We start from the raw sequence: 13,919 nt of genomic DNA on the forward strand, positions 1-13,919 counted from the left end.
GCTAAGCCCTTGCCGGTGCTACGGCTTCGCTTGAGGAGAGGCAAGAGACACTGTGACCAGCCTGCGCGTAAAGGGTACAGCTGGGGTGAACAGTCTAGAGTGGGAGTTGTCGAATAGATAGCCTGCATCAGGACATGCAGGAATAGCATCTAGTCTAGCATTGAATCAATCGGTGCATCGCAGTGCCAAAGGCTACATGATATCTGAAGATTTTCCATGTCTCATGATTTCTCGTTGATCTCGTATTGTTCTTCATCATTTGCATTTGGCCATTAAATCTCATAGCGTTTGCCGAATGACTTTCAGGTGTCTGCCCTATCCACACCACTCGCCGGACTTGTCCCGATCCCTTCATCCGTCACCGCACTCCTCGGGCGCAATGGACTACTTTTCCTCCTCCCTTCTTCTCGCTTCAGCCACGATGCTCTACTGCCCCTGTTCCGCTCAGCTGGGAACGGTGAAGGACTATTCCTAGGCGATGGCGAGCCTGGAAAGTCTGGTCTAGCCTGCCCTTCTCGCGGACTCCATGTGCCCTCATCCCCATCCGCACGAGGACTGGGACCGGGGCTGTGGTACTGATACTCCTCGCCTCGTCTCTTCATTGGACTTTCATCATACGGATCCCAGCCGACACGGCGCCGTGCCTCAGCGCGTAGAGCCTGTCTGTAATTTTCGTCGCCTCCCGCACCGGTTGTGGCGCTTTCTTCCAAAAAGAAGTTGAGTAATTCGTCCGGGATGGACAGGTGTGATTGTTGCTGGAACTGCTGCAGCGAAGTCAGTCGAAGGAGGAGTTCTAGAAGAGAGAGCGACGTTTTGATCGCGTTGGCCCAGGGAGGAGTCTGATTCGTGAGTGGTTGTAGTCGGTCTGCCGGACCTGGACTGTTGATGTGCATGCTTGACATTGATTGGGAGAGTTTTGAGGTTTCGATGTCGGCAGTCGAGGTGTCAGTGTCGGCATTGCCGACTTCGGATTCTGTATCGCTTGCTTCGGATTCTGTGTACACTTCGAAAGCGATCCATTCGGGGTCGAGAGATGGTGGGAACCGCCAGGGATCTTCCTTGGGAGCGTGATGGTCGTGGTTGACGGACTCTTCTTCTCGTTGCATGCCTTCGTCATCTTGGTCGCGCTCTAGCATCCGTCTTGGCGGGACTGCGTTGATATCTCGCTTCAGTAGAAGCACTGGATGGTTACTTTCGGCGTCGGCCCCGATGTTGAGCACTTTGCTCGTGTCGGCGTAGAAGATCTTGGAGATCTCATGTATGGGCATGGTTTCGCGTATGCCTGCCATCTGGACATCGTCAAAGGGGCCTGGGTGGGGTTGATCTTCTTCAAAATCATGGACACGGTCGTCATCAAAGTCCTCAACGATCATCAATTGATATGCGAATTCGTCAGCGCGAATGTCTGCACGTATGACTTGAGATTTGTCCAATTCAGACATGGCGCTTGATACCGAGATCTCCATTGAGGGTACGGCGTCTGCCCCTGACCCAGACCCAGGCCTGCTACCTACGACAACCTCAAGTGGTACACGCCGTAACTTGACCTTGGCCTTGTGTATGACCTCCTTCCACGTTGTTTCCCGTACCTCTTCTTCGTTCTGAGGCCGATCATGTCCAGCAAATAGCATGTAGACCGAGAGAGTAAATGTGGGGCCAATCTGGACGGCGGATTGAGGAGATATGGAATACTGCGTGTCGCCGGCGGTTAGGAACGTGCTGGCCTGCAGCAGGCGTGATGGCGAGACTGTATGAGGAAGAGAGGTAGACAGGCTTGCTCCAGAAGTGGTGATGGCCAGATTGATCAAAGGCACAGCGTCTTCGATCCGGTCGAGCAGCTGCTTCATATCAGCAATAACGCGTTTCAACTCCAGCTCATTCTGAGCCTTGAGCTGCGTGCTGCCTTTCTTCTTGGCGGCTTCTTCTGACGCGTTCGCTCTCGTAAGTCGCTGGCCAAGCGACTCGATTTCCAGGCGAAGCTCTTTGGTCAAAACCACAGCGGATTCCAAAGTGGTATTGCCCCGAGCAGCAATAAGTTCGATCATGTCGATTGCGGGTGAGACAATGTGGATCTTACGCTGAAGCCGCTGCTGCACTTCAGAGAGCTCATCTCTGACATCGCTTTTTGGAACGTTATTGAGGTATCTGGTGGATTGTCGAATCGCATATGATGCTGTCAAAGTAACTCCGGAGCGGATGGCATAGTTCATCGCCTGCTGGGTGATTTTCCCCACAAAGTAATCCATTGTGCTGGAGTTCGCGGCCGAGCAAGGGCTTGTATGAAGTGTTCGATGGCTTAATCCCAGCTGAATGCGGGTTCATATGAGAATGTGGCTTCCTTTACAAGCCCGGCTCCATATCGATCTCAGCCTTGCGAAAAGGTGGACGATGGGTGGTCCTGGAATAGTGCTCAATTGGAAACTAGGGTTAGATAAAGCATGGGTCATTAAAGCACGTCCACAACATATCTTTAGACGTTCCAAGGGTTTCTCTCATGAAAAATGAGCAGCGCATGGAAAAGCATCTCGATTGTCCTATTAGTCGCGTGTGCGAAAGAGTCCCGTCGTTCCTTTTTGTCAACAGAACTACGTCATTTGAAACAAATCCTTAAGTGTACCTCATTGGGACTAGCCTTTGGGCTGCAAAATATCGCCTGCTGCGCCGGGCAGTGACGGTGTGCGAGGCAAAGCACTGGCAGACTCTCATCAGACCCCTCCAAAACTGTGAATTCACCGCAAACACCAAACCCTTCGGCGCAGTCTAGATCGACTTACATTTTCTCGACTAAACATCCTCCTCTTTTTGCTCCCCATCATCGCAAGCGATCATCAAACACACAAATCAGTCATCGGAAATGTCGGGCAACTACGAATCATGGGAGGACGCCGCGAACCAGGACGAAGATCTTTCAAGACAAGCACAAAATATGAATATTAATGCCAACGCCAATGCTTTCAGGCCTGGAGCCCAATCCTTTCAGCCCGGTGTTGCCAACTTCCAACCAGGCCAGCAATACCAACAGCAGAATGGCTATCAGAATTCCGGCTACGGCCAACAACAGGGCTATAACCAGTTCTCTCAATATGGCCAACAGCAGGGCTACAACCAATACTCACAATATCAGCAGCAGCAGCCGCCCCAACAACAGCAACAGGGCTACAACCAAGGCCCCAACAGTGGCCAGTTTGCTGCTTACAACCAGTCCCCCGGGAGTTTTCAACCACGTCAAGGCGCTCCCATAAGCATCGCCAAAAGACCAGACGCTCAACCTGCGGCGGCTGCTCAGAAGCCGGCGCCTCAATCTCAGCAAGAGCCAGCTCCGCCAGCTGCTCAGGCACCACCACCGAAACCTGCCGCTGCGGCACCTCCCAAAGCGAAAGTGTTATCCATCGGCGTTCCTACCACTGCATCTACCTCCTCCAAGAAGACCGACTTTCCCACCGCAAAAGAAGCGCCTGCCAAAGTAGAAGCGAAGGGCGACTCGAAGGCGGATGCTGGAGCAAAAGTTACCGCAGCAAAGGCCGTCGAGAAGACGGGTGAAAAAGTGACCGGAAAGACCTCCCCATCGCCTTCATCAGGCAAATCCTCTCCCACACCTGGCGAAGCCAAGAAGGCCCGAACGGCAGAAGAAATTGCTGCAGAACAGTCAGCCGATGTCGATGCGTCGGTACTAGAAGACATGTACGGAAAAGAACATGTCAACATCATTTTCATTGGACACGTTGATGCCGGGAAATCAACACTGGGTGGTCAAGTGCTGATTCAGACGGGCATGGTTGATGACCGGACGCTAGAGAAATACAAGAGAGATGCAAAAGATGCTGGACGAGAAACCTGGTACATATCTTGGGTGCTGGATTTGAACAAAGAAGAAAGAGCAAAGGGTAAGACAGTCGAAGTCGGCCGAGGTTTCTTCGAGACCGACAAGCGCCGGTACACCATCCTCGATGCACCAGGTCACAAGACCTATGTTCCCAACATGTTGAGCGGTGCTGCACAGGCGGACGTTGCAATCCTGGTCATCTCCGCAAGAAAAGGTGAATTTGAAACCGGTTTCGAAAAGGGTGGCCAGACTCAAGAGCACGCAATGTTGATCAAGACGACGGGTGCTAAAGAGCTGGTGGTTGTGGTCAACAAGATGGACGACATCACCGTGGAATGGTCCAAAGAGCGATACGACGAGATTGTTGGCAAGCTCAAACCATATCTTAAGAAGAGGATCGGCCTCGAGTCAACCTTCATGCCCATCTCCGCTCAGACCGGGTTGGGCGTCAAGGACAGGATTCCCAAGGACAAGGCCCCCTGGTACAGTGGGCCCTCGCTGCTCGAATTTCTGGATGGCATGGCCAAGATCCAACGAAACATGAATGCCCCCTTCATGATGCCTATCGGCGCCAAGTACCGAGACATGGGTACCATGATTGAAGGCCGTGTCGAAGCGGGAGTCGTTCAGAAGAATGCAAACTATATCATGATGCCAAACAGAGAAGAGGTCGGCATTGCAGCTCTATACGGTGAAACCGAAGACGAAGTTCCCCATGCGGTCTGCGGTGATCAGGTGCGCATGCGCCTGCGAGGCATCGAGGAGGAAGATATCCTGCCCGGTTTCGTTTTGTGCTCACCCAAGCGATTGGTCCACTGCGTCAAAGAGTTCGAGGCCCAGATCAACATCGTCGATCTCAAGTCGATTTTGTCGGCCGGGTTCAACTGCGTTATTCACGTCCATGCGGCGACAGAAGAGGTCACCTTTGACGCACTGCTGCACAAGCTAGAACCCAAGACTGGGCGTAAGAGCAAGAAACCTCCACCATTCGCGGCTAGGGGTCAGAACATCATCGCCAGATTGCAGGTTACTAGTGCTGCCGGGCGGATCTGTGTCGAGCGGTTCGAGGATTACCCGCAATTAGGACGGTTCACGCTCCGTGATCAGGGTCAGACTATCGCTGTTGGCAAGATCACCAAGTTGATCAACGATGATGAGTAAGTGTACAATGAAGCACTTGGGGGAGAAATACCAGGCGGGTCACTTCAGCTGCCTCGTACCAAGTACGAAGCATGATGCCTCACGATTGAAATGGGACGGCATGGCTGGGTGGAACGGTCTTAGATAGACACAGCTAGATGCACACCAGATATAGGCTTCGAAGTAACGCATACGGTGACACTATTGCAGGGACAGGCCCTTCAAGGAAGACAGAGCCAAAAGCTTCATTCCATCACTATTTTTACAGCTTGCCAGACTTTTGTTGCCATCCCCTTGTGGACAGCGTGCACATCCAACCTCGCACTGAGATGGTATCATCGTGCCTCGCCAGGGGTGCGAGACTTTCTGATCACTTTCCTGCATCTGCGCCATTAGATACAAGCTTAACCAAGCCAAAAAGTACACGATTTTCTGTCCTTATCCCCCGGCAAACCTCGCTCTGTTCGAATGCCGCCTGCATCCCCCTTGGCAGGTAGGATGTCCTGCTAGAATGTCCTGCTAGGATGTCCTGCTAGATGGAAAGTTTTCCAGTGAGCCAGCCGGCGTAGCGTAGTGAGACCGGTCTCTCTCTTTTGAGTCTTCAAGATTGCTGTCGAAAACGGCAGAGGAGACGAGACTTTGGCGTCTGCCACAGCAAGGATCCCGCCGCACGCATCTCGGAGCGCCCACATGGCTGGAACAAAAGCATGCGCCCTACCCTCGAGTTTCTGTTCCAGTGTGTACTGACAACAGACTCCACCACCAAATCACCAAGCGCTCACGTCGAAGCTTGCCTGCGGACAAGGTCAGTATACGGGCCCGAGCAAATGTCACTTGAGTCAACATACCTCATCATAGTAAGTAGTGACGACTGTGCGGTCCGCGAACTTTCTGCCCGCCAACGCTTGCAGTGCTTTCTTCGCCGACTCTTTGTCTTCGTACTTGATGAAGATCTTGCCAACACCAGCAGATTGTCTGCTGCCGCCCGACGGACGCGGGATCTTCATCGACAATATCTTGCCATACTTCTGGCACTCTTCCTGGACGTCTTCGCAGATTTCTAATCGCAAAAGTATTAGTAAAAATTTAAAGTCAACGAGGCGCTTGCATCTCACCTTCATAATCATCGTTGTCCAGCAGCTCTTCAGGAGTCGTCATGTTGAGGAGCTGGAGAACACGCCCTTCCTCGAGATTGTCGGAAGTGGTACCGGCAAACATGGACATGGCATTGACACCCATTTCGAGTCCGGAAGCCTGGGTGAAGCCGAGACTGGCGTGAGTAACTTTGATAGCATTGCCTGCTAGGTCCATGCCGTTCAAGCCTTCAACGGCGACTGCCGTGACGGCCGGGTCGGCATATTCACAGAATGCAATTCCCTGGTAACAGTTAGCGACGCTCTCCTTCCTCCACACGGTGGTCTGGCTCTTACTCTTGACTCTGGGGCATCTGCATCTCGTACCAAAACGAACGCCTTCAGCTCTCCGAAAGCTTTCAATAACTCCAAAACTTGGTCATCCGTCAAGAATGGCGGCAGATTAGTGATGGCCAGCTTGTTCGCAGTGTCTGGAACCTCTGACGATATTTCGCCCTCGGTATATGCATCCTCGTCTGCGGAGGGGACGATGTAATCCTTTGGTCTCTTGATTTCCAGTCCCTTGGGAGTGGCATCTCCGTTGCCGTTCATCTCGCTATGATGTTCTTCCATGGTGATGCCGTCCATAGCCAATGCCACCGTGGCGTCTGACGGCGTCTTGAACTCCACCAATGCGAAGCTTCGGTCCTCAGCAATGTTGGCTTGTATGCATGGGTCGCTACCCTTGATCACGTTCAAGCCATTGAGCTGCAGGTTGAAGAATTGTAGCAGACCGTCTTCGGTGACGGACGCGGGCAGATGGTAAACGAACAGTCGCTTCGATTGGCGCGCATTTGATGGCTTCAAGGCGGTATTAGCTGCACTGCCTGCAGGTTGATTCATGAAGGCTTGTAGTCGGCTGGGATCCATTTGCTGTTGGCGGGGCGCGCCAGGTAGAGGGAACATTCCGGACATCTTTGCTTGTTCTGCGGTGACATTCTCGTAGCCAGGAGGCTTGATGTCCCACTGTGTCATTCTTCTCTTGCGCTCCGTTATAGGGATAACGTCTGTCAGGTCGGGTGTAGGCTCTCGCTTTTTTGGTGGAGGACTGTTGTCCTTCTTGCCGCGTGCTTGCGCAGCAAACTCATCACGATCTTCTCGTCCACCTCCACCACGATCACGGCCGCCGCGTCCTCCGCCACCACCACCTCTTCTGTCGTCAAATAGGTCACGATCTCTTCTTGGAGGTCTGTCATCGTCGCGGCGCCTCTGTCCTCGGTCCCGATTCCAATCGCGATCGTCTCGCCTACCAGAATCGTATCTGTCCTCTCTTTCTCGAGCGCGGTAATCTCTGCTGGACGAGTATGAATCGTCGTGTTCGCGTCGCGAAGACCGATGGTGCGGCGATCTGGAGCGTCTGCGATCACCTCGATCTCGATTCCTATCCCGGTCGCGGTCTCTTCGGTCATCACGATCGTATCTTGAGCCCTGAAGGGTGTCAGTCTTTCCCTGCTTGTTCGTCGCGAACGGTGCGCTTACGTGCTGCTCTCTCGAGCGGCCCGAGTCTGTGGTTGTCAGTCGTGAATCTACCTTTGCGAAGCATACACTAACCTCTCGAGGCGTAGTTGTCCCCGTTCATCACGTCGTTTGAAGCCTGATGGTTTGGGGCAACTTTTCTTCGGCGCGACACGACAGGGCTGTCAATATTTCCTCGTCGAACGCAAGGTGGATTTCTTGAATCTGCAGATTGGCGCAGCTAAAACTATACGGCGGAAGGTAAAAGCAGCTTTTGGGTGTAGTTGAGAAATATTCAATGCAGCTGTACTTGAAGCCTCATGCACTTCTTCGCGATGGCAGTCAGTCGCTGCTGCCCGGTTTCGAGTCCCAGAACTTTTGGTTCAGTGCTTGGCAATTTTGGAACCATTGTCACGCTGCTTTTACATGGTGAACGACTTGAGTGGAGGACACCTGCACTTTTTGTCTCTCGCCCGAGTCATCCGTGAAACCTCATTAATGCATGTTCACAATCCAAGACTACCTGGTACTTCTCACTTCCTGCTTTCTCGGCCGAGGAATACCAGTGACCGTCATCTGAAGCTCGAGACATCCTAGATATTGATGATACAATGTGATCGGATTTTGCGGACTTGAGGCAAAGTCCAGCGAAGCATGAACATTGACTTCTACTCCACCCGTCGAAAATCGGCAGTTTCGCCTGAAACAGCATAGTCTGCATCATGTGAATCCCGTTGTTGGCCGTCCGCAGCATCATCAAACCACACATGGGAAGCCCTTTTCCACAGAATCAATGTATGTGTGCACGGTCTGGTCAGCTTCATTCGTCCGTCAGTACGGGACATGAGGTCTGTTTATCTCCCCTGTCTGCATGAGGGATGGCTCCTGGCTCCATCAGTGAAAGGTATAAAGATGCGGGTAGGTCACACCAAGAATGTCGAGCTCTATCAGTCTTGAAGTCGTCCAAGAATCACACAGGCACTAACACAGCACACACCGGCTAAAAACCATGGCAACACGCATTGTTACTTTCGTGACAGGTTGGTACCTAGTGCCTGTGATTCCTCATACTTACTAACTTAGTGTAGGAGGTAATGGTGGGATTGGGTATGAGGCTGTCAAAGCGCTGATGCAGTCCAGCAAGCCCTACCACATTTTCATGGGCAGCCGTTCGTTGGACAATGCAAAGTCAGCCATTGAAACTCTCAAGAAAGAATATCCAAAAGCTACCAACATTGTTGAACCTGTTCAACTCGACCTGACCAACGACGAATCGATCCAGAAAGCATATGAGCATGTTCAAGCGGATCACGGCCGTCTCGATGTGCTCGTCAACAACGCAGGTACATACTCCCACAAGGATAGTTGTCATCGTGGCTAACCTTCTTAGGGGCATCCTTCGATATCGAGTTCGTCAAAGGGAATGTTTCTCTCCGTGATAGCTTCAACAAGGCCTACGACGTGAACGTTGCAGGTACGAATGTCATGACCTGGACATTCGTGCCGCTTCTGCTCAAGTCCGCGGATCCCAGGCTGTTGTTCGTCACTGGTTTATCCGGCATCAACAGGGCCAGTCAGGCGTACTGGCCCACGCCACCTCAGCCCGCAGGATGGCCGAAGGAGATATCTTTCGAGACGATTGGGTATCGCTGTACCAAATGTGCTCTCAACATGCTTATGCTCGATTATAACCACAAGCTGAAAGCGGACGGGGTGAAAGTCTGGGCTGTTGCACCTGGCATGCTGGCTACGAACCTTGGTGGCTTGGGCCCAGTGGAAGCTGCGAAATTCGGAGCCAAACCCGCAAGTCTTGGTGGAGAATTCATCAAGGATGTCGTTGAGGGTGTGAGGGATGCGGATGTTGGCAAGGCTGTTCAGAAAGACGGCTTCATGGATTGGTAAGAGGATGGCCAAGAGTGACATGGCCACCCATACAGTGAAGCGAGGGTTCCGCCGTCAAGTGTGGAAGCAGCACATGTAGGTCTATGAATCCGCCTTACACTAATGAATATACGCGTAACACAGGTTCTCAGAACCAATCCATAATGTCCTCAATCTCGAACCAAGAGACCAGATACGCGTCAAGCCGAGGCGCAGCGATATGCTAGGCAGCAATATTACAGAGAAGTAGTCCCAAGTCCTCGAGGTCTGGCCCATATGTCCACAGTTCCCTCGGTCTTATAAGGCGTCCACGGAGTCTGCCCGGGCACCCCAGAGTGATCTCCCAAAATCAGGGGAAATTACGTCGTGTCGCACTCGCTTAGTCAGTTGACACGGTTCGTTCACCACCTCCTGGGATGTAACCCACGCATGGGATATTCGGCATTGGTTATGTTCGAGAAATTCTATGCCGGCCCCGTCGCTGGTATCCTTCGCTTATGTGCTGTACATGAAAAGAGGAGATACTTGCGCCCAAGAGCGAAGCACCATGGTCACTAAACTTCACCACCATCCACACACTGCTTCCTCCGAACAGTGCTTCCAGGATACGATGCGTCATGTGCTGACCAGAGACGCGACGCAACTTGGTGATGCCGTGAGCGAGCGTTGCATCGAACACAGCCGCTCAGCGCATCGTGAAGTTGAAGACGGCAAGACGGGTATCGGCATCTTCCTGGACAACGGGGTGATAGAGTGACGAGACTCTTACAAAAGCAGCTGCTTGTCACCATTCAGCATGGCGCTAGAACGTTCCTTCTTACATGCAACTACCAACATGGCATCGCTAATCTTGCTCCAAATCTTGGGTATCGTGTCCCTGAGGTACGAACTAGTCATTCCATCACCACCTCTGCCCTTCTAGCAGGTACTGACAACGCAACCATAACAGCACGTCGCAGGCCATCCTTGCGAGGCAATCCCAGGGACAGCCATTGAATGATATCTACCCGTAAGTAGTCCTAGGTCTACGACTCCCATGAGCCGTGGCTGGAAGCTCCTTGAAGACGTTCTGGACTCCGAACCCAGTCTAACTAGGAAGTCAGGATGCAAAACTTCACCATGCCTATAGACCATTTCCACAACGAGACTCGCTATGCTCCTCACACCAATGACACGTTTGTGCAGAACTACTGGCTGGACACGAGTAACTATGTCGAGGGAGGTCCCGTCATCATTCACGCGATGGGCGAAGATAGCACATTCGACCTGGATTGGCTTCAAAGTGGGCTCGTTCACCAGGTCGCTAATGCCACTGGAGGAGTTGCTGTGCTCTGGGGTCAACGGTCTGTCCATTCTGCATGAATCCGGATCTGGCTGAACAAAGTGCACAGCTACTATTCCGGCGGCGCCATCATCCCATACGGACAGTACAATACCAGCAATCTTCGATTCCACAGCACCGAACAGGCGCTGGCAGATCTTGCATACTTTGCTCAAAAGGCTGTGTTCGCTGGCCTCGAACACAAGAACTTGACCGCGCCTGGCACACCCTGGATCATCATCGGAGGCTCTTATGCCGGCGTCATTTCTGCTTTCACCCGCATTCAGTATCCCGACCTCTTCTGGGGCGGGCTATCTTCATCGGGAATCACGACGGCGATCGATGACGCTTGGTCTTACTATGATGTGATACGCCGCTATGGTCCGAAGGCATGTATCAGCAACCAGCAGCAGCTCGTCGCCTTGATGGACAATGTATACAGCAGCGGTAATAAAACAGCGCTTAGTCAATTGATATCCGCCTTCAATCTCTCCGAATCCACGCCATATTCCGATTTCGCATCCTATGTCGACACGCCACTACAGGAATGGGACCTGTCATGGGCTTCTCAAAACACCCCGATCAACGGTAAGAATCTGCCACCGACGTGAGTGGTCATGTCGAGCTGACACCCATTAGGTTCGGGGTCATACTGCAACTACCTCACGAATCAAACCGACGTCGCCAACGCCAGTGCCACACTCAAGGCTACTGCCCGCTCGTTGCTCCGCTATGCCAACAAGACCGCAACACCCGACGCCAACGACTTGTACTACCCTCTGCTCAATTTCGCCGGCTACATGCTCAACACCTACTCCTTCTGCGATGGTCAAACCGTGGAGGAATGTCTTAGCCTATACACTCCTACCCCATTCACCTGGCTCATCTGCACAGAGTATGGCCAATTTGCCACGGGATATACTCCAGGTAGTCCTGGCCACCCTGCCGCCTTGCCCTTGGTTTCTCGCACCCTAACACCGGAGTACTTCCTCGCCCAGTGCAAGAAGACTTACAATATCACTTACGGCCCACAGCTGCAGCGATTCAACAAGTACGGCGGTGTGAACCTGTCTTACCCACGCCTGGCAATCTCGACGGGACAATTCGACTTCTACAGGCCCTTTGGCCCGTTGGCGGAGTTTCTACCGAATACCACGGCCAAGCCAAATCCGAGGATCGCGAGCAACGGTACAATTGCCGCCCCTCAGATCGTGATAGAAGGAGCATATCATGAATGGGACTTTTATGGGTTTCTGCCCAACCAGACGACGATGTTCAAGACGCCGGTTGCCGTGCAGAGTGCGAAGAGTAGGGAAATTGAGGCTGTGAAGACCTGGTTGCAGGAATGGAACCAGACTCATACTTAGCAGCGTTCATCCCATAGGGCCTGAGTACTAGTAGGTCGTTCATCCCATAGGGCATGAGTACTAGTAGGTCGTTCATGGTGCTGCGTGGTAGTTTTCCCCATTTCACGGCCAGATAGAGGCAACATGCCAGCCGAGCACATCACTATGTATCTCAACACAACTCTGTCATGCACCAGATGCACAAAAAAAGGAGACAAGAACCTCGTACAGGTTTTCTAGGACGCAAAAACAAATGTTCGAACCAGGTTTCGAACCTGGGACCTCATCGGATTTGTGCTCACAGCTGTGAACGATCTTTACAGGGAATTAGAATTTTTGATGGTAGGCGAGAAAAGCGGCCAAAACTTACGCGTGATAACCACTACACTATTCGAACATGGATTTGAGCTTATTTTTGCTGTGTCTAGTATATGGAGCAGACAATAAATGACGTAAGCTTTTCGAAAGAATGTGGGCGATACAGGCATTGTCGGGGTCGATGATAGGCGTACTGGGTGGGGTTGTTCAGCGGCTTTCTCGAAGTGGAAAACCCTGGGCACTTGATTGGGCAAATGCCGGCGAACGGCCTTGGGCACCTGTCAAGGAATACTAGTGATGGATATCTCCCACCACCTAGGACTTGTGGTCATTGGCACCTATGCTGGGAAGTTGGTGAGACTGCGTACTAGCAAACAGCGCTGCCGTTTTTCACCAAACGGCTCCGAGGATACAAAGGTGTTGCTATCACAGCCTGGCACGGCATGTGCAAGACCTCCAGCGTAGGGAAACCCTCTTCGAAGACGCAATTCGGAGCCGGATGATGTACTGCACCGTGTTGACCAATCTTGCAGGGATATATACCTGGAGAAGGGCAATATTGGCGAACTAAGTCTCAACCTCGCAAACTTTGTCAGGCCTCACCTCGTTGACAATATCAAAGTCATTTGATGTGATTTCGGTATGAAGAGATACAATGCCATTATTCGTAGGACTCATGAATCATGATCCATGATCCATGATCCATGATCCATGATGTGTAGGAGCAATATGCAAGGAAGGAGACTGAGGAGCAGCGAATACTGATATCGTAGAGTGCAAGGCTTACCCTTGCTTGCAGCCTTACGGCCTCGGTGTCAGACATGGATGGCCTCGCATCCATAAAGTTCCGGCCTATCTTGCACAATAACCCATCTGCACCCCGAGCGGGTACGCGTCAATGCGAAGCAAGATGCATCCTGAGATCTGGACAAGAGAACAATTGTAATCATACTTTCCACATGCTGCGAAGCCAACATTGGAGCGTCGGGGCAAAACGCACCGATGAGGCCTGGACCGCATGAACTGCCCAAGGCCCGCTCCCTTCTCAGCCTTGGACGGGCCAAAGGACGACAGCAACGGCGAACTTATACCTTTTCCAGAATCTGCCTCGCAAACGCATCAGGCTCACATCTGGGGGCCATTTGGGTGGCCTGGGGCAACTGACACCTGAAAACCGTTGATGACTTAGCCTCAATACCCGTTCAGCATGCACCCAGAGTCATGCACATGTGCTGTGCAGCGTGCGCGCGAGAAGACGATATACACTTCGCGCCCTCCACCAGAATCCGAGCCCGGGAAGTTTCGACACGCATACTTTACAGGCCGGCTCATCCGTTTGAGGTACGTTTAGCCTCGTGGCGTGGTTATGATGAATCAGTATACTCTTCGTCCTCTGTACCATGCTCTGAGATTCCGAGCCAGCGAAGTTTCCACATCCATACTGCACAGTCCCACTCACCCAATATGATCCCAACATTTTGAAGACCAGCATTTCCGGGCCA

The 13,919-nt window shown here is 52.3% G+C and overlaps 5 protein-coding genes and 1 non-coding gene across 6 annotated transcripts; 3 read left to right on the plus strand and 3 right to left on the minus strand.

The window, feature by feature from the left end:
* Positions 1–203: 203 nt before the first annotated feature.
* On the minus strand, positions 204–2,540 carry EDD37DRAFT_631838 (RanGTP-binding protein-domain-containing protein). Its single transcript, XM_062816674.1, has 2 exons — positions 2,469–2,540; positions 204–2,414 (listed from the first exon to the last, which is right to left on the minus strand). Exon 2 carries the CDS (start codon positions 2,244–2,246, stop codon positions 303–305), a length of 1,944 nt encoding a protein of 647 aa, XP_062669405.1. The 5' UTR covers positions 2,247–2,414; positions 2,469–2,540; the 3' UTR covers positions 204–302.
* Positions 2,541–2,575: 35 nt separating this feature from the next.
* EDD37DRAFT_631839 (peptide chain release factor eRF subunit 2) lies at positions 2,576–5,194 on the plus strand. The gene has a single exon (XM_062816675.1). It carries the CDS (start codon positions 2,855–2,857, stop codon positions 4,982–4,984), a length of 2,130 nt encoding a protein of 709 aa, XP_062669406.1. The 5' UTR covers positions 2,576–2,854; the 3' UTR covers positions 4,985–5,194.
* Positions 5,195–5,543: 349 nt separating this feature from the next.
* Positions 5,544–7,901, minus strand: EDD37DRAFT_426757 (U2AF domain-containing protein kinase 1). Its single transcript, XM_062812626.1, has 6 exons — positions 7,648–7,901; positions 7,576–7,601; positions 6,394–7,524; positions 6,079–6,340; positions 5,812–6,023; positions 5,544–5,757 (listed from the first exon to the last, which is right to left on the minus strand). The coding sequence occupies exons 1-6, from the start codon at positions 7,673–7,675 to the stop codon at positions 5,731–5,733; spliced, it is 1,686 nt and encodes a 561-aa protein (XP_062669407.1). The 5' UTR covers positions 7,676–7,901; the 3' UTR covers positions 5,544–5,730.
* Positions 7,902–8,354: 453 nt separating this feature from the next.
* EDD37DRAFT_426814 (uncharacterized protein) lies at positions 8,355–9,503 on the plus strand. Its single transcript, XM_062812627.1, has 3 exons — positions 8,355–8,591; positions 8,640–8,894; positions 8,942–9,503. Exons 1-3 carry the CDS (start codon positions 8,561–8,563, stop codon positions 9,451–9,453), a joined length of 798 nt encoding a protein of 265 aa, XP_062669408.1. The 5' UTR covers positions 8,355–8,560; the 3' UTR covers positions 9,454–9,503.
* A 764-nt stretch (positions 9,504–10,267) lies between these two features.
* EDD37DRAFT_609737 (serine carboxypeptidase S28-domain-containing protein) lies at positions 10,268–12,120 on the plus strand (the record flags this gene model as incomplete). The annotated part of the gene is made up of 5 exons (XM_062815156.1): positions 10,268–10,314; positions 10,382–10,441; positions 10,536–10,775; positions 10,824–11,341; positions 11,393–12,120. 5 exons carry the CDS (start codon positions 10,268–10,270, stop codon positions 12,118–12,120), a joined length of 1,593 nt encoding a protein of 530 aa, XP_062669409.1.
* Positions 12,121–12,353: 233 nt separating this feature from the next.
* Positions 12,354–12,496, minus strand: EDD37DRAFT_t14. The gene has a single exon. It is a non-coding gene; the product is annotated as a tRNA-Gln (tRNA).
* Positions 12,497–13,919: the final 1,423 nt, after the last annotated feature.

Source organism: Exophiala viscosa (genome assembly GCF_022695815.1).
Source record: "Exophiala viscosa unplaced genomic scaffold EDD37scaffold_6, whole genome shotgun sequence".
NCBI lineage: Eukaryota > Fungi > Ascomycota > Eurotiomycetes > Chaetothyriales > Herpotrichiellaceae > Exophiala > Exophiala viscosa.

Excerpts from the sequence above, each read along its gene's own strand:
- EDD37DRAFT_631838 (XM_062816674.1), bottom strand. The coding sequence starts at position 2,246 with ATGGATTACTTTGTGGGGAAAATCACCCAGCAGGCGATGAACTATGCC.
- EDD37DRAFT_631839 (XM_062816675.1), top strand. The coding sequence starts at position 2,855 with ATGTCGGGCAACTACGAATCATGGGAGGACGCCGCGAACCAGGACGAA.
- EDD37DRAFT_426757 (XM_062812626.1), bottom strand. The coding sequence starts at position 7,675 with ATGAACGGGGACAACTACGCCTCGAGAG. Across the intron at positions 7,525-7,575 it reads GCCGCTCGAGAGAGCAGCAC|GGCTCAAGATACGATCGTGA; the intron begins GTAAGCGCACCG and ends GACACCCTTCAG. Across the intron at positions 6,024-6,078 it reads GGACAACGATGATTATGAAG|AAATCTGCGAAGACGTCCAG; the intron begins GTGAGATGCAAG and ends TTTTGCGATTAG.
- EDD37DRAFT_426814 (XM_062812627.1), top strand. The coding sequence starts at position 8,561 with ATGGCAACACGCATTGTTACTTTCGTGACAG. Across the intron at positions 8,592-8,639 it reads CATTGTTACTTTCGTGACAG|GAGGTAATGGTGGGATTGGG; the intron begins GTTGGTACCTAG and ends AACTTAGTGTAG. Across the intron at positions 8,895-8,941 it reads TGTGCTCGTCAACAACGCAG|GGGCATCCTTCGATATCGAG; the intron begins GTACATACTCCC and ends TAACCTTCTTAG.